Genomic DNA, 22,342 nt, shown 5'->3' on the forward strand with positions numbered 1-22,342 from the left:
TCCCTCCCGCCATGTGTGCTGACTGTCTGCGGCTCCCAGAAAAAATGTCCAGGGTAGAAAGAAATGTCTGGAAATGTGCTTCCGGCATCTGGTCTACCTTCCGTGGTCATCAGACAGGACAGGAGAAAAATTAAAATTAAAAAAAAAAAATCGAAAACCGATGTGACAGATGATTTGGCGGCGGGTCCCTGCGGAATGCCCCCCTCACCTTGCCAGCTGGGTTTGCAGGTGGGCTTCACCTGGATCTCCACCTCAGCGTCATCTGCCGCTCGCTTCTTCCCACAGTCATACGCGGTCACCGTAAACTTGTAGAGCTTCTCGCCACTGTACTGTAGCTTCTCTGTGTTCTCAATGTTGCCTGTGGTGGGAAAGGGGAGGGCAGACAGGTCAGGAGCACTAGAGCAGTGGTTCTCAACCTTCCTAATGCTGAGAACTTTTAATACAGTTCCTCAAGTCGTGGTGACCCCCCCCCCATCAAACCATAAAATGATTTCATTGCTACTTCATAACTGTAATGTGCTACTGTTGTAATATAAATATCTGATATTCAGGATTCTGATATGTGGCCCCTGTGAAAGGGTCATTCGAGCCCCCAAAGGGACCACAACCCACAGGTTGAGAACCACTGCACTTGAGGAAGACATGGTAACACTAGACAACCCGAGAATCCACACATACAGATAGCAGCCTAAAGTGGAAAGGAAGTATCTGGGTGGGGGAAGCGGTCTCACATAGAGGCAAAGAGAGGAATAAGGGTCTGGAGGGAGAGGCGGGAATTGAGAGGATGATGTCGTGTCACTCATCGGGAGAGCAGAGGATGTGGAGCAGCGAGCGGCCAGGAGAAGACTCACCATCATTGTCAATGAGGAAGGGGGTGTTGGGTGTAAGGATCTCATAGTAGCAGATCTGGCTGTACTGAGGGGAGCAGTCACCATCAATGGCTTCCACACGTAAGATACGATCGTACAGCTTCCCCTCGGTCACTGCAGCACGGTACAGACGCTCCACGAAGACCGGGGCAAACTCGTTCACGTCGTTGACCCGAACATGCACGGTTGCCCTGAAAGCATAGGCACAGAATAGATGTGGGGGCCTTAGCCAGCTGCAGGCACTGAGAAAACTGCAATCGGGAATCCGGATCGGGATTGAGAGCAAGAGGGGGCCGGTGTACCCTGAGACTGCTCATCCCCCTCCACAGGGCACTGGGCTGTACATAACAGATATAGAACCACACGAGGGAGAGGGCTCAAGGAAGGGGCCAATGGCGTGGGAGAGAAGGAACAAGCCCTAGAGAATATCAGAAGCCATGTTGGTGATTTTTGTCCAGAAGGCTACATCAGATGAGGAGGAAAATGGCAAGTAGGTTCAGCACATCACCAATCTCCTTCGACTGACCTCTCTGTCTATCCACATGCTCCATAACAGACAGCTCTGCGTGTATCTGGGAGCCCTCATTAGAGTGCCAAGGTGAGGGGAAAGGCAACAAACTAAATCAAATATTTAAAAAAAAATTCAAAAGGTCCCTGACTTAACAAAAGTCTAATCTTACAGAAGAGATGAAAAAGCTACAAAAAAAAAAAAAGTTAAAACCAGCCATCAGGGAAGTGGCGTTTGACTGGAAGTCCTTTTTGTCTGAACTGAGTAGTTCACCTGCCTAAACTGTACATGTCAGCCATGGCCCTTCCCAGACCAACAGAGCCAGGTCTAGGAACATCATTCTATGCCCTGCCTCTAGCCAAGAGCCAGGCTCCGAGGCTCAGAGGCAAAGGTCTTCTCTCTAAATGGGAAACTAAGTCACAAAGACCTTTCTGATCTCTGATGCCCCTCGGTGATCCAGGATTCCTAATTACCGATCTTTTCCCCATTCTCAAGCGAGAAGTTAGCTGGCAATGGATGTTGATATCTGAGGCCCAATCCTCTCTATGGTAAACCACCCCTACCCTCCCTGGCCCCTCTAAGCCGTGTGTATGTCAGGAGCCTGATGTACGCTATGTGCTGCAAATGGACCAGAGGGGGCACTTGGAATAGGTCTGGCTGCGTGTGGAATTTGCTTGTCTCTCAACCATCACAATGCCCCTGGTGCAAAGGTACGTGCTTTTTATACACACCACCTCCTGTAATATACCCAGCAACATGTATCTGCCTCATAGACAAGGAGACGCAAGATCAGAAAGGCTAAGTACATTGTCCAAGGGTTCAAACGGCAAAGTAGAGTGAGATGTCACTGAACCCTCCTGTCTGCTGGTGACCTTGAGCAGAGATCCCTAAACTCTATGAATGGCAGGGGTGGGGTGACATTCAGTTAGTACGGTCAGGGACTAAGAGAACACTGTTTTTATGCTAGAACAAACAATAATCAGTTGACATAGGAGAAAGGACAAAGTGGGTCAGCAGTAACTTTGCAATAGTAAATTTGGGGCTGGAGATACAGTCCATTGATAGAGTGTTTCCCAGGCATAGGTGAGGTCATGGGTTCCATGCCCACTCAGGTTTGGGTTGGTCTACCCTGGGCTAACAAGCAGCTGAAATGACTGAACTTGTTCAACTGAACATCACAGTCTTAGCTAGCAAAGGAGAGCCCTGTCTCTCAGAGAGCATTGTTGAAGGAGGGAGAAGGGTCGCATAACAGATAGCCGTCCTCACTTGTGAGACTTCTTGGTATTGGTGCCATCGGGCCCCTCGCCACAGTCATAGGCCTGGATGGTAAAGGTGTGCTCCTTCTGGGCCTCACAGTCCACAGGCTCCTTGGCCCGGATCAGCCCTTCACCTGTTGCCTTGTCGAGGATCACAGCCTCAAAGGGTACCCCAGATCCATGGATCCGGAAGCCGCAGATCTCACCTGGCAAGGCAGGAAAAGAAGTGAGATTCCACGGGACCAGCCCTCTGACTCCTTGGCTGGGCCATGCCCAGTTACACATCTCCTCCCAAACTCTAGACCCTTCTCTTGGTGACATGAAATATCAGTGACCTCCAGCTTCCCTGAGCAACAAGCTCAGAACCAGCAGGTCTAAGGTCCATAATCTAAGACAGTGTTTAATCCCTGGCTGCTCGACTCTGGCAGCCTCCATTGCATCTTAGGTTTGTCAGTGCAGCCCATTCCCCTTCTTACGCCCACTTCCTCTGATGCTTTCCCAGGCTTGTGCCTACCTTCCCATTGCTCTCACTACCTGGGCCCCCACCCCTCCCTTGTCTTCTGCCTTCCCACCCACTTTCAAATCCTGCCAGTTACCTGCGTATCGGAGCGGAGCATCTTTATCCAAGGCAAAGAGCGGTGGATTCAACAGGACCGTGTTGTCATTCTCCATGACAATGCCCTGGTACTCTGCCTCGATCCACGGCTTGTGCTTGTTGGCTGGCCCCACCCCAGGGAGAAGAGAGAACGTGAGCTGACCCTCTGCTCCCAGGATGCACCCAATAGCAACACCCTTTCCATGCTTTGCCGCCTCGCCAGAGGGAAAAGGATGAGCTACAGAAGGATCCAGAGACTCTCTGTAGGAGGTCACGGCCTTCTCCTATAACTGGAGAGCACTTTCACGGCAACTACCTTCCTCTGGGGAAGGGACCACTGTCTCTCCCTGAGAATCATGGTTAGGGGTAGAGAATCTCCTAGAAGGTCTTTTTGCCTTAGGAAATGGCGATGGAGGGACTCAGGAAACAATGGTGAGCCCTCAGAAGGTCCTGAGAAAGGACGGGGAGAATGAAGGCAGAGTTAAGGCTGGGGGCAAGAGTAGAGCCCAGTTTCCTGAAATCTCAGTGGTTTACCCCCCTTCCCACCCCTACGCCACACCTGCTGAATTTCAATCCTTCACCCTATACTTCTCCAAGTCGGGCCTAGACTCCAGGCTACTCTCCCAGAAAAGGAGAAAGGGAAGAAGACAATTATATAGGACAGCAGGAGGGGGCAGAGGGGAGGGGAGGAACAGAGAAATCAGCGCTGTGCCTGGACCCAGCAGAGCCCACATCCTAAGGGATTATGGAGCTGGCCTAGAAACACAGCAAATCCCTCACCCAAGAGAATGCAGTCATAACCAGTACATTCTAGGTCCTCTCAAGACCTCCACACCCCACACTCCCTCAGCTCCTTCACGGACCTGTCTGAACCCTAATTTTGTCTGTCCCACATCACACCGTTTCCTACCAGACTCCTCTCAAGTAGGGTCTCTTCCCCGGGACCAACTTCCTTCAAGCTCTTAAGAGGTTGCCAGGAAAGCATATATGTCTGTTCTCTCTCATCCCTAGAACCAGCCTCCACCACTTGCTCCACCTGACCCCTTTATGCCCACCCATGTTCCCAAAGCCAGACATGAAGATAGATCATCAGAGGGAAACTGAGTCACCAGAGGGCTCTCACCCCAGTATCTCATGATGAGCAAGAAATTCGAATTTCTATTCACTCCTGTAACCACAGCCCAACCAATCATATCCTGGTATCTGCAGGCCTCTCCATTTAGTGGTGATAACCACCATAACCCTCTCCCCTAATGGCCGAAGAGAAAGCCTCAAGATGGTGTACAGGAGGCCAAACAGGAAGTGAGAAGAGGCTTGGGAGCCAGGAGGACCATCCTGAGGTAGGAGCTCCAGCCAGACTTAGAAGACAGCAGTCAGAAGAGTAGAGGATACTAAGGGCAGAGCCAGGCACCCTACAACCCTGTCTTTTTGCCCTTAGCAAACGAGCCCTCCTCCCTGTCCCTGTCTTATGTCTCTCTGCTGTCCTGTATCCATTCTTCATACCTTCTTTGCTCCCTGGATCTTCCTTGGTTCCCTCCTTCCCCACTTCTCTCCTTTCCTCCTTCTGCCTCTACCTTTCTGATCCGTTTCTTATTCCCACTCCTCATCCTCCCTTCCCTCCTCAGATTCCCTTCTCACCTCCTCCCTGGAGCACCCCCAAACCCCTTTCTGCCCTTTCAGCCTTTCTCTGCCCCCCTCTAGCTACCTGAACCCTTTGCCCCTGGCCCCACCCTCCCCTTCCCTCTGACAGTCTCACCCAGCTGAATTTATCTGCTGTCTGCCAGAGAGGGCAGCTGTGGTAACCCACAACCCAGAGGATGCAGGCAGAAGGGTATGGATGCAGAGAGACACGAAAAACCCTACGTGCTCAGAATTGCTGAGCTGTGGTACACAGTTTCTCCCCAGGAAGGGATGAAGACAGCCAGCTGGATCTGCCACACGCCCTTAGTGAGCAGGAACACCCAGTGAAACGGAACCTGAGGGAATGTCACCCTCGGGGAGCAAGTCCCTTTGAGACAGGAGGTATCTACCAGCATGGAGGAGTTGGGGGAGGGGGCAGAGAGACCCCAGGTGGGAGTAGAGACCAAAGACAGGCAGCACGCTGGGCAAGCACATGTAGAGATGGACCAGAGAGGAGGAGCTGGCCCTTGGAAGTGAGAACGGGTCTGAGGAAAGGATGGAAAGGGGGTGGTCAGAAAGGAAAGGACACCTGTCTCTGACGCCAGAGAGCCTCAACATCCCCTTCCCTCCGCACCCCCACATTGCTCAGCCTGACGCCCCAGTTCTGAGGCCCCCATCCCCGTCTATCTCACCTTTGTTGCCAGAGCTGATCTGAAGCAGAGAAGCCAGCAGGAGGGACATCAGGAGAAGGGTCATGATGCGGTGTTAAGCACGCCAGGCCAGGCGTTCCTATCCCCTGGGAGCCTCAAGCCTGCTAATGCCACCTTGGGAGAGAGATGCAGAGACTCTACGAGGAGAGGGCAAGGGGACAAGATCAGAAAGGGGCCTGCTGACCACGCTAGTCCATATAGCAGATGCGTGAAGACCCGCTGGGTAGCTGAGATGGGGGACTTGCAGTAGCTTCTCTTCAATCTCCAGCCCAGCGTCCTCACTGTCGCTCGCTCTCTCTCACTCCCACCCCATCCCCGCTACTGCAGGATGACGTCAGCACAGCCAGGCAAGGATTGATGGGGCCGCTGGCCAATTAGAAGACCGGGGGCGCCAGGTGCTGCAAGGGGGGCTAGGGAACCAATGCGACTGGGGAGCAGGGGCGGGAGAATGTGTTAGGGCTTTTTCCCCTGGCTGCAGTTTGGGGGAGCAGAGGAACTGCGGGGGCTAGAGAGGAAGCAGGAAAGCCTTGGAGGGGGTAGAAGATGCGAAGGACATCAGAAGACCTAGCTGAAAGCCAGGAGATGGGGTGAGACAGAGACGTCAACAGACTTGAGGGTGGCCAAGAGAGGCAGTATCCACGTCACCCACCCCCAATTCTGCACTAACCTCTTTTTACAGCCCATTCCGTTAGCTAGTCCTTGTTGCGTGCTTTCTGGAAACCTGGAGGCAAAACCTGGAGGATGAAATTCTAGCATTTCAGTTCCAACTCAGGGCCCTGCGGGAGACAGAGGAAGGCCAGAAAAAAGAAAAAAAAAAACAGACAGACTGACAGATAGACAGACAGATAGACAGACCAAAAACAAAAACAAAAAAATTCCTGAAGACAAAAGCCCTGAGATGAGGAAGAGGAAGGACTCCCTTTGGCCTTTTCCACACGCTCCTGTAAGGGCAGTTCACCTGCATCTGGGCCATTTTGGAAGACAAATGGGCAGCTGAAGACAGGGTATACAATGATTTCAATATCCCCTAAGCCGTTATGATGTGCCGTGGTAAGGGCTCAGGGGTGATGGTATTCAGGACCTGAGAGGGAAACCCTGGGTCCCAAATTAAAGAGTATAAAATTCTCAGCCCTCCCTTGCCTTCTCTTGAACTCATCTCTCACTGAGTGTCATGTCCTCTGCCTCCCCATACATGCCCCAGAAGACCGAGAACACCCGTTTAAGATCCATGTTCAGTCAATGGTGAGGGAGGCAGTGAAGACCTAGGGTCCAGGCCTTTCTTAAATGTGGCTCCTGTCTCCAGGCTGTCTTCACCTTCCTCCTCACACCTCTGAATGTCCCCTCCCTCCCCTTCTCCTCAGTCTAAGAATAAAGCCAGAACTCACAGCTGCTCCACACTGCCGCACCAGACCCAGCAGCCTCCAGTGGGAGCCCGCCCCTCGGAGTTCCCTAACCTGCCGGAAAGGGCAGGAAGGCCAAAACTGACTCTCAGAGAGTTCAAGTTTTGAATGACTGACAGCTCCAAGGTCGTTCCACAGCAAAAGCTGAAGCCAGGCATGACTTTGTTAAGTCTCCTTCAGCTCCTTCGCTCCAGGGCTACAGACACCAGACCAGAGCTCATCATTGGGGCGGGGCAGGGGGGCGCGGCATCTCCTACTGCAGCAAGGGCCCAGCCCTATTAAAGCCCTGGTAGCTGGACCTTCCCACACCGTGTGTGGGGACTAACTTAGAGTCTGTGAGTCTCCTCTCCCAGACACCCCCCCCACTCCTCAGTCTATTCTTGTCTATATTGGGAACAATGTCTCCCTCCCAACCTGTCCCAAAAGAACTTGGAACACTACCTAAATATCCTAAGTAATGATGTCACCTTTCCAGACCCTTCCTCCCAGCCTCTTACTCTTTTAGGTCCCACTGTGAAGAGCGGGACAACATTGGAAGGTTCAGTCACCCAACATCCCACCTGATGGCTTAGCATCCGTTTCCCTGCCTCTCACAGACTTGTCAGAGCTACTGCAAACAGGATGCACCTGGCTGGCCAGGAAAGCTCTAAGTCTCAGCCCCCACAGACATCAGTGGTCTGAGAAAGGTAGTGCCGCTGGGGATGGGGGCGGGGAAGATCAGCCCTCAGTGAAACCACATAAGGATGAAGACTCTTAGCACCTTCTAGAACTACTTTATGGAACCCAAGTTGGGAACAGAGTTTGGGGAGGATCTAAGTTTTGTGGATGGATAAAAACGCCAGGTGCTTTCCCTTGCATTGACAGGGCACAGGGCACTGTGAGTCCTCCAGCCCAAGCCAGGGACAGTGACCACCAAAGCAGGACATGGGGTCCCCAAATAACAGTCCCTGAGACCAACAAACTCCTGTACTCCCCAATCCCTTCTTACTTCTTCCTTACTCATTCTATGTCTTTAATGGAATAATTTATTTTATCGTCTTTTAAATATTTTTATGTGGATGGATACTTTCCCTCCATGGGTCTGTGCCTCCACTGGGTCCCCTGGAACTGGAGATACAGGCAGTCATGAACTACCATGTAGGTAATGGGGAATGAACGCACAGCCTCTGGAAGGGCAGAAAGGGCAGAAAGGGCATTTAACTGCTGAGCCGTCTCCCCAGTCTCTTCCTTGCCCCTTTGCATCATCAGTCACAGGAAACACAAAGGACAGGCCAATGAGCCAACATCTGTTCCTCCTGGAGCCTGTGGCACTGGGTCTGAGTCTCTCACTTTGTCTCCTTAGACACTTTTCCTGCTTCTTACATAGTCCCTCTCAGTCACCTTTGCAGACAGAGTCCCCTACTAATTAACCCTGACACCAGAGCCCCCACAGGACTTTGGCTTTCTTTCTCTGGCCTGTACACTGTGAGCTAAGTCACCTGCTCCCATGCCTTCTGCTGCCACCTGAACTGTCCTTGACATCCGTCCTCCAGCCACACCACTGCCTGAGCCCCAGAGTGATGCCCTCGCCTGTCTAGAAGACACTGCTATTTGGGTGCTCAAGGTCATTATTCCCTGGGGCCCAGAGCACCTTCACTTCTGTATTTACTGTGTCTGTGGACGGCAATCGCCAGCCAGACTTATGCCACACTGATTGATGTCCCTGCTTCCTTACTTATGGCCCCCATACACACGCACGCACGCACGCACGCACGCACGCACACACACACACCACATCCAGAATAACTTTCTGCACTAGCCAAAATAGTAGCTATTTGGCATGTAATTAGTCCAAATGGAAATGTGCTAAGTCTAAACTACATACTGCATTGTAAAATAGCATCAAAGAACGCGTCTGACTTTCTTATTGATCACATGCTGAAATTACAATATTTTGAAGAGTTTATATTAAACAAAATTATATTCCTAAAATTCAATTTTCGTGTCTCTCTTTGGTCTTCTAGTAGGTCTTCTAGGATGGTTTGCATATGTGGCTGGCATTTATGATCTATTTTCATTTTATGGCTCTCTGATAAGTGTCTGTTTCTTCCTAACTAAGGTCTTTGTTTCTCACCTGCCCCAAATCGGTCCCCAGTCTTAATCCTCCTCTAACCCAGGCTGCACAACCCGTAGTCACAGGATTCATTAAAAAAAGTAAAAATGAGCATGTCACTCTCTAGCTTAGATCACTCAGCGATGGTTCGATGGTTCGTTTACATTCCAAACAAAGGCTACTTAAGAGGATGTGCCAGCTCCTCGGTCTCTATACAGCTTCGCAGGAACATCAGCCTTCATTCTGACTTCTGTGCCTTTTCTTCCCTTCCTTGAAATTCTCAATTATGAACCATGCCTAGTGACACAGGCCTGTAATATTGATAGGCTGAGGCAGGAAGACTGCAAATTCAAGGCCCGACTAGACTACAGAATTCAGGGCCAGTCTGAACAACTTAGGCAGTTTCACCATAACAAGAATGCTGCGGGGGCTGGAGAGATGGCTCAGCGGTTAAGATCACTGACTGCTCTTCCAAAGGTCATGAATTCAATTCCTGGCAACCACATGGAGGCTCACAACCATCTGTAATGGGATCTGATGCCCTCTTCTGGTGTGTCTGAAGACAACAACAATGTACTTGAGGATCGTTAGCCAACCAGCCTGTTAGAAGTGATGATCTCCAGGCTAATGACAGACCCTGTCTCAAAGGAGGTGAACGGCAACCATACACACGCCTGCACAGACATGCTCATACTCACATTTGAAAGAAGGGGAGGGGATTCAGGCACGGCTCAGTGCTAGAGTTCTAAGCTCAAACTCAAGAAAGGAAGAAAGAAAGAGCCGGGCAGTGGTGGCGCACACCTTTAATTCCAGCACTTGGGAGGCAGAGGCAGGCAGATTTCTGAGTTCGAGGCCAGCCTGGTCTATAGAGTGAGTTCCAGGACAGTCAGGGCTACACAGAGAAACCCTGTCTCGAAAAACAAAACAAAAAAGAAAGAAAGAAAGAATGAAAGAAAGAAAGAGGAAAAGGGAAGGGAAAAGAGAGGAAAGGGGAGAAGAGAGGAGAGGAGGGAAGGGGAAAGAAGGGGAGGGGAGGGGAAAGGAGGGGAGGGAAAGGAAGAAGAGCAACTTACAGCATCAGTTCTTTCCACCGTGTGAGTCTCAGAGGGGTCCAACCCGATCATCAGGCTAATCCCCTGAGCAATCTCCTTGGGGGGGGGTCTCATTTGTCTTCATTGTTCAGAAAACCTTATGCATTTACCAGAATGAGATCCAAGGCCATGCCCACAGAGGACCATAGACTCCACCTCACCCACCATCGAGGGTGCATCTCTCCCACACACTAGAGCAAAGAATTAGTCTGAGCAAGACTCGTACAGCCTGGAGGAAGCTATAAGCTTCCAAGTAATGGCCGGTCTTCCATGACGGAAAACCATGGGCAGCTAATGGGCTTGGGAGCGAGGGAGGAGACAGCAGACAGGACCAGGGGATGGAAGAATAAGTTACATTTGGGTACAGAAAGGACCAGCGGGGATGACTGTAGAGACCCTCTGCTTACAAGCCAGCAAGGCTGGGAATACTGGACAAGAGGAACAGCTGGATACAATGAAGCTTAGAGTTCCAGGGTCACTGTCCTGAAAGCAGCCAGAAGGGCGGAGCTGGTTCAGTACCAGCCTCAGCCTCAGCCTTTTCCCTCTAGAGGACTTAGTTCCTTCAGAATAAAAGTCTGTGGATCAAGTGTGAGACAGAAAAGGGCTCAGTGTAGGAGTAAGACAAAGTGAGGTGGGAAGGGTTGAGGAGTGGCTGTCAGAAAGCCCCTGGAAGCCAGGTATGGCAGTACATATCTGTTGCAAGAATTTTCTCCCTGCACGTAGGAGGAAGAATAGGCAGCTTCCACCCTTCTAAAGTCACAACAACAAATCAAAGTATTTTCCACCAAAGTCCCTCTGAGGGAACTGATGCGTTCATTGGCCTTGCTTTCGGGGTATGGATGATCCCAACCACCCACACTGGAAAGTCTACACCAGCATGAATGATGGCTGGCTCAGAGCTGCATAGACGGAGCTTTCTCCCCCTCCCCCCTCCCAGCCTGTATATCCTAGCCACACCCTGAGACCTCGAAGGCCATGTACAATTGGGGTAAAATTGCAATACAGCTATGTGAAGGGAGTGTTCGGATACTCAGGTGAGGGTCGAGTGATTCTCTCTACCCCTCCTGCGATGAGGGAGTGCCCACAGTCAACAAGCTCGGCAGCAGCAATCTGGCTCGAGCAGACACAACTGATCTTATGAAGATGGGGCCTGTCCCTGGCTCAGAGCAGAGTGCTGGGTGACAATATCCAAAATGTCAGCTTTGGGGGAGCCTGAGAGAGGAGGAAGACATGTCTGAGGCTCAGTCGGGGCTATTCTAGTGAGATCTGGTCTTTGAAAAGGGAGGGGGTAGAAAGTCTTTGTTGTTACCAAGTGAAGGCTCCTGCTTCCTCTTCCTGCAACAGCTAGGGCCCTCACCCATAAAAGTCGGTAACTAGGGCTCTGCTCAAGAACTACACTTGACCTTATGTTGATCTCAGAGCGAGTCTGGAAAAGAACTCGGAGTTGGACTGGATACTTTACCATCTGTCCAGCCTTTCTAAATGTCCTCTGCACAATGGGAAGGGGCGAATCCTCAGAAATAACCTCCGGGCACTGCTGGATCCTACCGTGTCCCTCCTGGCAGCACAGGAAGATGGTCCCTATGTAGCCAGCCATTACCCACGGAGCTGGAAGGCTCTTCGGTGGGTGTCAGTCAGATAAGCTAAAGCGTTGAACTTAGTCCTTCAGAACCACTATGACTCAGGGGTTCACACCACCCACACCACAAGTCCCCACCCTCTACCCCAGCAAGATCCAGAATCCTCCAGATCACCCAAAGCTACACAAACACTCGGAGTAGGACTGAGCAGCTCCAGAAGCAACACCAAGGAGTGAGGAGGCTCAAGCCACTAAGACTCTAGAGTGCTGTTCTCATTGTGGCCAGCAGATGGCGCTACTCCGCAACTGCTGCCCAGTTCAACCCTATTTTATACAACATTCCGGCTATACCACAGCCCATACGTGCACACTCCCCCTTCCCAAGCCCACAATAACAGCCTCACAAGACTGTGTCCATCATTCAAATCGACCTCCGTTCATCCTTACAAGGAAGAGATGATTGTCAAGGGGACCAACATGTGAGTAAAGAAAAAGCAGGAAAAAGGTCAACGGTCACAGATAGGGTGAGCCCCGCCCCTAATGCTTCCTGATGGATGTGAAACTTCCTGCAGCGGTTGGCTTTGGTCACCAAAGACTTAGACCCCAGGAATATGACCAGGAGTTCCAATGCTTATTTCCATAATCTATGGAGTGGCTACATTGACAAGCTAGGCCTCTGCTCCCCAGACCCTGAGACCAAGAGCCAAAACAGGCGGCTCCTTGCCCTCCTCACCCTTGGGTCTCAGCCACCAGGGTTGGCCAAGACCAGCTCTGTGGGTATCTGTGCTCCTCAACGAATACTGTCTCCCTCACCAGGGACTACCTAGATCCCAAGGGGACAAAAATGGGCTAACTATCCACACCAATCCAATAGTCAGATTGAGGGGGCCTTTGGCAGATAATAGTGTTTCACCAGTCACCGAAGGAAATACCAAGAATACCTCCTTTTCCAAGAACTCCAAGAACTTTCCAGGTACCGCCATTCAGCCGTGTACTGGGAGCAGAGTATACACAGGAAAACACTGGCTATTGCTATTTGAATGTGTAATAAGTAGAACTTACCTAAACGGAAGCAGAGCATTGTATTGCACAGGTTCAGACGAAGCATCAAACGGCAATGCCGATGAGATATCACTAAGGAGATAATCATGCCAAAGTATGAATGACTGATCTCCAGAGAAGTGGAGTTAGTCAGCAGAGCTCCCTACCTGGGCTGTCCAGACAGGAAACTCATCTAGAATGATCTGGATGAAGCAGAATTGTAGCTTCCCAGCCTGAAGCCCAAGACCATAATCCCCAATACAGTCCACCCCGTCATACCCAAGAAAGATACTACATCAGCATGGAGTGGGGCGTGCATACTTCTGACTGTGTTTGCCACTCACTCTTGCCTTCCTGAGAACTAATGGGACGTTTAACAGCAGGCAGAGGGATGGTCCTGCTTCTCACGTTTTCCTCTTCACTGAGGGCTCCCTCCACATCTACAGACTCCCTCGGGATCATCTTTCCACACTAAACAGCTTCCGGCTCTCCTTCGGTTCAAGCCTGAGTTAGCAGCTTCTCCGTCTTTAAGCTTTGGTGCCCTCTGGTGCCCTCCTGTAATTTCGAGTCGAGAGTCCACACAAATGGGCACGGAACACTTTTCTCCCACAAAAATCCACACAGGCTGCGTGACTTGTTCTGTCACGCCTGTCTTCTGTGTGGAGAGTGGAGAAAGGCCTGGCTATGTGTGTAAGCCCGAATGGATGTGTGTGGCTGACAAGGGCGGGGCTGTACCAAGGGTTCCAATGACTTGGACCCACGGGAAATGGCCATGGCCACGCCTTCCTTCCAGGTCCTATTGCAAATGCTGACAGTGTGCGCAGAACGTAGCCTTCCCCTCCCTGTAGTGGAATTTGCCCCTATTTGACTATAATAATAAATACAAGAAGCCAATCACTGGGCGAGAAGGAGGCGGGACTTCTGAGTCCCAGAAAAGAAAGCAAGAAGAGAGGAACTTCCTTTTGGACGGCGAAGCAAGGCAGAAGATTTCTAACACAGAATAGTTGATACTTTTAGGATGCTAGGTTCTGCACCCAGCGATTGTGTTATCTGTTGATTCTAAATTAAGATTGTCTGGTGTCTTCCTTCTTGAGGCAATTCAGCCGAGCTCCAGGGAAAGGCAACCATGGCAGAGCGTGGGTTTGCGGGAGTGTGCCCCAGCTAGCCGTGCAAATTTGGGAGTGCTGAGCGGGCTTGGTGGCAGTCAGCCCCTGGGTGGAGAGAGCGATTTCGGAGCTCTGGAGAGGCAGAGCCAGCCTTGGTAGGACAACCGTTAGCAAAAGGGAAACATGCGGCCTCTGTACCGGGCTGGGAACAGATGACAGTGTGGATTGTTTTTTAATATTACACGGTACACCTCCCAAATGATTTTGGCCTGAAGACTGAGCGCCTACAGCAGTGGTTCTCAATCTTCCTAATGCTGCAACCCTTTAATACAGTTCCTCAACCATAAAATTATTTTTATTGCTGTAAGGCTGACGAGCCTTAGCTACCAGGGACTGCGCACCCCCCCCCCCACCGTGAACTACACAAAGTTGGAGATCCATCCAAAAGCAAGAGGAGTTTATTGTTCCAGCGCTCTGGGGTCATCCTACATCCAAAAGAGAGATCACGACCCCTGGCAGCCCGTTTGGCCAGTTTTTATACAGTTTTCAGGGTTAGAATACAGCACAGCCATTAGGCACAACGTGATTGGCGGAACAGTGTGACTTTTAAACTGATTGGTCCTTAGGGAATGAGGTAGCAAGGGCTTCCCTTATCTGGGGGGAGGCAGGGGGAACAGTCTGTCCCCCACTTTGGTCTTCTTGACCCTTAACCCTGCCCCCTCGATTCATCTGTCTGCAACAACCTCACCTCCCTATTCAACTGTGTAAAATAACACTGGGCTTCCCTGATGCTGAGGCTTCTCTACCTGAGAGCCCAGTTCGCCCTGCCCCAGCTTCCCATTTGTCTGTGTGTCCGTTTGTTCCCCCACTGCAACACTCTGTGGAGCTTTGCTAGGACATGGCACTTCTGTTTGTGGCGTGTGTGGGCACGTGGCAGTGTTAGAGTATCCTAAAGCCTCCCTGATAGTGTAAGATTCTGGCAAGCCTTAGCTTACCGGGGACTCCCTGAGTGAACCACACGGAGCCAGGAATCGATGCAAAAAGCAAGAGGAATTTTATTGTTGTAGCATGCTGGAGTCATCCTGCATCTAAAAGGAGAGGCGGCCACTCGAAGCTCGTTCAGTAAGCTTTTATACAGTTTCTAGAGAAACAGCAACTAGGCACAATATGACTGGCAGAACAGTGTGACTTTTAAACTGATTGGTCTTTAGGGAATGAGATGTCTATGGGTAGTCCATTCTGTGGAATGTGTCCCGACCCTCAGGTCAGTTCCACCACCACCCCTGTGGTCTGAGGAATGTTAACTAGCATCTCCCTTCTGGAGGGCCAGGTGTCCCGTGACCTTTCCAAAGTTCCTGAGCTGACCTCTTGGATAGCCAACCCCTTCCCCTCTTCCTTCGTGTTCACAACAATGACTTCTTCACTGGCCTACACCTGTGGCCCACAGCAGAGCTAAAAGCTGGACAAGTCACTGTTGAGATCACGCCGGATGGTCACAAGCATTCCTTCGCCTCGGAGCTTTGTCCTCTTCTGCTCACAACTGATCTGCTCTCGTGCCTTCTATCCCTGCACCCGCCCCAGTTGGGTTCTTCTCTTTTCCTGGTTATTTTAGGAAAACGCTGTTTCATCCCCTTGACACAGCTGCAAGGAAACCATCGTCATCTTTACTGTAATAAAAACACATACCCTCTGGGTCTCCAGTGCCACATGGGGAGGGGCAGCTAGATGCCAGCACCCCCTCTCTGTGAAGTTGCTCCCCACTCATTCCGTGGTAGCCACTGTACTTCTGAACAGCACAGATGGGACAGGTTGGACTCTGCAGATGAATGTACCAGAGTCATAACTAGAGGGGTAGGGAGCAGAACAGAGAAACATACAGCTCAGTGGCTGAGACACAAACACGGCTTCACCTGTGAACTCGTCTTTGTGGGGGAAGGGATGTTGCAGGGTATAGCAGAACCCCCTCCAGTTGACAAGCCACCCATATAGGCAGTGGGTGAAGGAGCCTTTACTGAAGATGTTTGTTGTAAGATGAAGGTCCACACACCACTTCTAGGATGTGGGTGGTTTAGGTTTAGACTCAACCAGGGAGCATGCTCCTTTAGTAATCTCTTCAGGGAAGACACACACTGTGGCTGGCCTCCACTAGGCTAGAAGGGCACTCTGCCTGAGCGTTCTCATTTCTAAGCTCCGCCTCCTCCTGTGTTCCAGCTCCTATGGGTCTTGGTGATCTGTCCAGTCCGGCTACTATGGAGTGGGAAGTGGAGAGCACCTTCAAACTCTAGAAATGATTCCTGAAATGTTGTCTTTGAAGTCCCTTCACAGGCCATCTCCTCCCACAGTGCATCAGCTGGGGAGTGACCTGAGTGACAGGAAATAGAGAAGAAGTCAAACTGTCACTGCCAAGGCTATCTTACTCTGGAAGGTCCCCCACAAGCGCTCGCTTCCAGTGCTTGCTCCCCAGTGTATGGCCTGTTTTAAAAGCCATGGTGCATTGGTTCTCAATCTGTGGGTCTCGAGCCCTTTGGGGGTTGAATGACCTTTACCCAGAGTTGCCTAAGACTGTCAGAGAACAGATATTTACATTACATTTCATACCAGTAGCAAAATTACAGTTATGAAGTAGCAATGAAAATAATTGTACGGTTGGGGTCCCTCCGGCACAAGGAACTGTATTAAAGGGCTGCACCATTAGGAAAGTTGAGAACCACTGCTATAAATAAGTCTTTAGGAGGTGGTGTGTGGCGGACGGAAGCCTTTGAAGGTTGTGCCCACTGCTGTCCTCAGGCCTGCTCTCTCTGCCCACCCCACATCTGCTGCAGGGTGAGCAGACACTAGCTCCTGCTCCCTCCACCACAGGTTAAACCACACCTCTGCACTTAACCACCATGGCGGTGGGAATCCCTCTGGAACTAAAGCCAAAGGAAAATTTTCCTCTGCTAAGTCGTTTCTGCCAGGCATTTTATCTCCATGGTGATAAGAGTAACAAACATGATTGAAAAAGAACTCTGGCCTCTGACTTTGCTTTTTTTTCCCTATCTTGTGTAACTCCGACTCCCAAGTGTCCTATGGAGAGGGCTATGTGGCAAGGACCAGAGACCACATCTCGAAAATAGACCTTGTCCAGTCAAGCGTCCGAGTGCCTCATGCCCTGAACAGTTGAAGTCTATTAGGGACCCTGAGGCTAGACCACCCTTCTAACTGCTACTGATCCCCGACTCCAGCAACTGTGTAAAATGATACATGACACTCCTCTTAAACCAAAGGAAGGGACACTTCATTATGCAACAGATAACTAATATTTGAATTCCATCACGCATGACTCATTCCCAGCCTCAATATTTACCAAACCGGCAAAAGAACGGAGCGGGGATGACTTGGGATGAAAAAAAAACAACAATAAAAAAAACCATGTCCAACCACAAAAGGCTACAACCCTCTCCCTCACTGGAACCCCAGACACCAGCCTCTTTACAAGCTCAAGGGAACTTTACCCTCTTGAGAAAAGTAGCTTTCCCCTTCCCTCCTTCTGCAAGCTCCATCTGTCCCCGTGATGCCAGGTCCCCTTTCCCCAGGTAACGGTAAAAGGGGTGTCCAGTGTTTTAAGTGGCTCCCCCATCCCTCTCATGCATGTGCTCCTGCTCTGTGGCATCCACAGGACTCAGTGGACATCAGGGACATCAGAGAGGGTGACGCAGAGACAAGGAAGCCACCTCAGATGGCAGCTGAGGTCAGAAATTCCACATAGGGTGGAACAGCTGAATGCGAACTGATAGTGCCCTAACGAAGGTTTGTGACGCCACACTTAATGCCAGGAGGGAGAAAGCCGTGACAAGTGCTTGACTTCATAGTACATGCCCCAGCACCACGAGCAGTGTCCCAGCCTGGCAACAGGGACCTTGTGCTGTCAACCAACGGGTGCATAGCACCCACCAGAGCCATGTCTGCCATCAGGACCCTGTTGCCAAATGATAGACCCTCAGTGTGGGCCAGCTTCTCATCCATTCACAGGGCTGCTCCTTCCAACAAAAGAGAAGGTTCTGGTCAAGGAGGAGTGATGGGTGGTGTCTGGTCAGTAGGACATAATACCCGAGACGTTAGGGAGAACTTATTTTGGCTTGTAGTTCAGGGGACATCAGCTATGGTAAGGAAGGAAACTAGAAAGGCTTTGTCTGGGGCGGTGGGAGCTTGTGGCTCGGCTCACACCTTAGGAGATCGCAAAGCAGATAAAACCAGCAAGCCTCCAGACTTACCGGCCCCACTTCTTCTAGGGAACCCACATCACACATCCCAAAGGTTTCCCAGCCTCCCCAAACTGTATCATTGTGGGGAACCATGTATTCAAACACATGAACCTGTGGGGAACGTTTACCCTCAAACTATAATAGTTAATAATATATAGCAATGGGTAGGCATGACTTGCTGGTTAGAACCGGCACTGCAGGGTCACAGATGGAGCATGGCTACACCTACATCACTAGCCTCCACCCCAACCCTCAGATCCTGGACCTGCCCACCCACCACCTTCTCTTCCTCCCTTAACAATGAGGTCAAGGCTTGGTACCTACTTCCCTGCTTGGGCCCATCCTCACCCACAGACATAAGTGGGAGCTGACACGTTAGGCCCTGCACTCAGTCCTGAGGATGTCAGAACCTACAGGATAAAGTCCTTCCCTCAAGGGTCTCCCAGTCCTGTGGAAAAGACAGACAAGTAGACAGGTGGATATCACACATTCAGACATGCTCGAGTGTCTAATGAACACAAGGGAAGTAAGGTCACCCTGAATCAGGCATCCCAGAGGAGCAAACATAAGGAGAGAAGTAACATTAATGGTGACTGGCCATGAACGCTACTTGGCAAGACCCATGTCACAGGGGTTATATAGGTGACTCTATGCCTAAGAGCTCTTGCTGCTTCTGTCGTCTTCCAGAGGACCTGAGTTCAATTCCCAGCACCCATATCTGATTATTTACAACTGCCTGTGACTCCCAGAGATCCTGTGCCGTCCCCCATTGACGCCACCACACACACATAAATAAATGAAATCTTTTTAAAAGAGCCCTGTCACAGCTAGGCCCAGTGGTGCATATCTGAGAGGTAGAGGGAGGGGGGGCCACAAGTCTAGATCATTCTCTGCTGCCTAATGAGCTTAGGTTGTCCCAAATATGTTAGACCCAGACCCATGGATGGGGCCAGGGAGGGACAGTGTGTGTGTGTGTGTGTGTGTGTGTGTGACAAATTGCCTTTCTTTGTCTCCATTTTACAGTTAAGAAAACTAAGGAGCAAGTTTTAGTCATTTACTAAGGTTATATATAAAATAAAAAGAAACTGACTACCCAATACCCCAATTTCTGAACTATTACCAAAGACCTAAAGACACGAATACAGAGCGCATCGCTGGTCTCTACCACTAGGTGGCAGTAGTACTCCCCCACCACTTTTTTTTTTTTTTTTTTTGATCTTTAGAGATTGTCAAATCCCAACGGTCCAGTACTGCTCTGGTTGGGAACCGCTCAACTAGCCATTTCTCTCTCTTATCTCCATAAACTTGTAATGAAGTTTATTGTTCACCAAGGACCAAGCATCCTCCTAAATAATTTAGATTATTAACTCACTTAATCCTCACAACAGCTCTTAAGTGCGAGCTTCATTGCTCTGTGTTCCACGGAGGAGGACTTCCCAGTGGCACGGAGATATTACACACATTGGAGACCGTCCCAAAGCTTCTGGGTAGTGGTGCCTTGGTCTGAGCCTGCTGAACGAGGCCTGGAGCCACTGCCTTTGCAGCGGTAGTGGGCTGGTTTTTGATCTCTTGTGACTGAAGGACATGGTGGGGGGGGGTCAGTCAAGTGTGAAAATTTTGGGGACAGCATAAGATTAGTAGTAAGAGTGTAACACACGAGCGCAGCCAAACAGCAGAGAGAGGCTGAAGAAAGAAAATGAGTATACAGTTACTGAGGAGGAACCTGCCAGGACAGACAGACAAACGGCTCAGAGGGCTCGGTCGCTGAAGGGGTTTCAGATGGGAAGGATGTGATTAGCTTGTGGGCGGATGAGGGCAGAAGGAAGGCTGGGCTCGAACGCTAAGACTCATGGCTGGATTTAAGGGGGTTGATTCTGACCGAGCTCTAAGTGTCCGTGACTTAAGCCAATGATTGGAGACAGCATTCAGAACAAGTCGTCAGAGCCACCCTGTCTCCCAAGTCCTGGCCTGCCCATACCCCTCATGCCCAGGCTCACAGCCCGACTGACATGGCTATCCCCTAATGCTATCTTGGATCTCCCTTCAATCCTAGACCTGAACCCAGAAGCCCCAGAGGGTCCTGGCCCCGGGGTAAGGCTTGAAAAGTAAAGCCAGACTGAGCTGGTGAGACGGCTCAGCCGAGTAAGGGCTTTTGCCACCCAGACTGATGGCTTGAGTGTCAGGACCCACATGGTAGAAGGCAAGAAGCTACTGCCTCAAGTTATCTTCCGACTTCCACACTTATGCTGTGTGGCATGAGTCACAGAAGCGCGTGTGCGCGCGCACACACATACACAAATGTTTCCCAAAATATCAAAGGTAGGGGTGGAGGGGAGCAGCAAATACTGTCCCAGGCCCCTCTGCCAGGTCTCTCCTTTGCCCTTTGCACTGGCCACAGCTAATAACTCTTCTCCCAAGGAAAGCTACAGGAAACCCCAGGCCCTTTCTCCTGGGGCCATCCCCTCACAGAACGGCAGGTGGCAGCACCGACATGGATTTTTCAAAGTAAAACCAAAGCTGAAACTAAAATGCCCTTCCTGGACTTACACCCAGGCATCCTCTTTGCTTTCGCTCCGTCTCCGCCTCCCTGCCCCTGCCCTTCGCCCTTCTTAGTTAATGAGAAACGAAAGTCAATGGCTCCAGAAACAAACTTAGAAGGTGAGGAAACATCGGAGGTAGGGGGTATAAGTTTGTTTTCAGACATATCCCTGGTCTCTGGACCCCACTGTCCTGACTCACTTAGTTCCCCAGGCTTATATCTAAGGAGGAAAAGTTCCCCGGGACCAGAGATATGGCTCAGCGCCTAAGAGTGCTTGCTGCTTTTGCAGAAGGCCTGCATTTGATTCCCAGCACCTATGCGGTGGTCCAGCTCCGTGGTCTCCGACGCCCTCTTTGACCTCCCTAGGTGTCAGGCACATAACATACATGTTGCACATATACACATATAAACAAAACACTCATGCATATAAAATAGTTTCTTAATATTTTAAGTCTCTCATTAGTAGTCTCAGGATCTGACTGCTGAGGCAAGAGGATTACAATGAATTTGAAGCTAGCCTGAGCTACCAAATGAGGTTAAAAAGAAATTCCTGACTTCTTCTTCCTCGTCTCGCTCAGATGGGACCATTATCCAGTCACTATGATGTATGTCTTTCTGTTTTTCTCCTGTGGGATTTTAAATATATTCGTATATTTGGGTTTGGGTGCACATATGCTACAGCATGGGGATAGACCCATAGTGGGTCCTCACCCCCCACCTCATCAAACCATGGACCATAGTGGGTCCTCACCCCCCACCTTGTTGAAGCAGGGCCCACTTGTTGCTTTTGCTGCTGTGTGGGTGCTCCAGGCTAGCCTGCCTATGAGTTCCACCTGTCCTCTCACTATAGAAACCCTGTGGTTACAGATACGTGCCACGTGGGTTCTGGGGGATGAACTTGTGTCCTCAGGCTTGTGTGGCTAGCTAGTGCTTTTACTTGCTTCCCACCCCTGCCCCCGCCTTTTTTTTTTTTTTTTTTTTTAGCTCTTTGAGCTAGAGTCTCCCTATGTAGCCCAGGCTAGCCTCAAACTCACAATCCTGCTGCTATGGCCTCCCATGTTCTAAGGTCACAGATGTTTATTCTCACCCCATGTTTACAGTTATAACTTTAAATGTTTACAGATATACTTAAATATAGCTTTAAACTTTCTATACTGAGTGAGACAGCATTACAAAAATTTCACTTTAAAAGCTTCCTTCGTGCATAAACTCTACCACGACACATGTACTTGAGTTTGTCTCATGAGTGTTCACTGCATCTGTGCACATAATGCATTTAAGATTTTGTACTTCACAAACATGACCTCCTCCCCCCTCCATGCCTGGCTTGCTTCCTTTTGCCAAGAATCTTGTGAGCACAGGTCAAGAGCATCTCGTGCTCTTTAGTGGCTGGCACTGAGATTAGGGAAACACATGGGAAATGTTATACAGAATTGTTATCTAACACATCAGGTGTTGTGTTAGAATGAGATGACCCCTTCCAGCTTTCCTGAAGCCGAGCCCATGGGAAAGCTTCTGTCCCAGGAGACCTGTCAGTCCCCAGCAAGTCAGAGTGGTCCAGTGGGTGTGACAATTCATCATCCTTGTGAACCTTACCAGGTTTAGAATCACGTGGCAGAATGTCTCCATCTGTCTTCCTGCTGCTGTGACAAACCTCCCAACAGAAGCAACCTAAAGAGTTATTCTGGTTCA

General features: G+C 50.4%; 1 protein-coding gene across 4 annotated transcripts in view; it reads right to left on the reverse strand.

Moving 5' to 3' along the window:
• Window positions 1–13,457, reverse strand: part of Clstn3 (calsyntenin 3) — a 39,033-nt gene extending 25,576 nt beyond the window's left edge. For 2 of the 4 annotated variants that reach the window (XR_003709618.1, XM_028754374.1), the window contains exons 1-8: window positions 13,170–13,457; window positions 12,783–12,854; window positions 6,226–6,334; window positions 5,541–5,695; window positions 3,230–3,352; window positions 2,644–2,839; window positions 852–1,060; window positions 209–358 (exon numbers count right to left, since the gene is read on the reverse strand). Coding sequence is in view for 3 of the 4 variants with exons in the window: in XM_028754374.1 (XP_028610207.1) it covers window positions 209–358; window positions 852–1,060; window positions 2,644–2,839; window positions 3,230–3,352; window positions 5,541–5,604 (742 nt within the window). In the remaining variant the exon portion in view is untranslated. Of the gene's footprint in view, window positions 1–208; window positions 359–851; window positions 1,061–2,643; window positions 2,840–3,229; window positions 3,353–5,540; window positions 5,696–6,225; window positions 6,335–11,603; window positions 11,799–12,782; window positions 12,855–13,169 lie in introns of those variants that run through there. The other 2 variants (XM_028754375.1, XM_028754376.1) reach the window with 2 other exon arrangements.
• Between the last annotated feature and the right edge of the window lie 8,885 nt (window positions 13,458–22,342).

Source organism: Grammomys surdaster, unplaced genomic scaffold (assembly GCF_004785775.1).
Source record: "Grammomys surdaster isolate TR1022 unplaced genomic scaffold, NIH_TR_1.0 126013, whole genome shotgun sequence".
Classification (NCBI taxonomy): Eukaryota; Metazoa; Chordata; class Mammalia; order Rodentia; family Muridae; genus Grammomys; species Grammomys surdaster.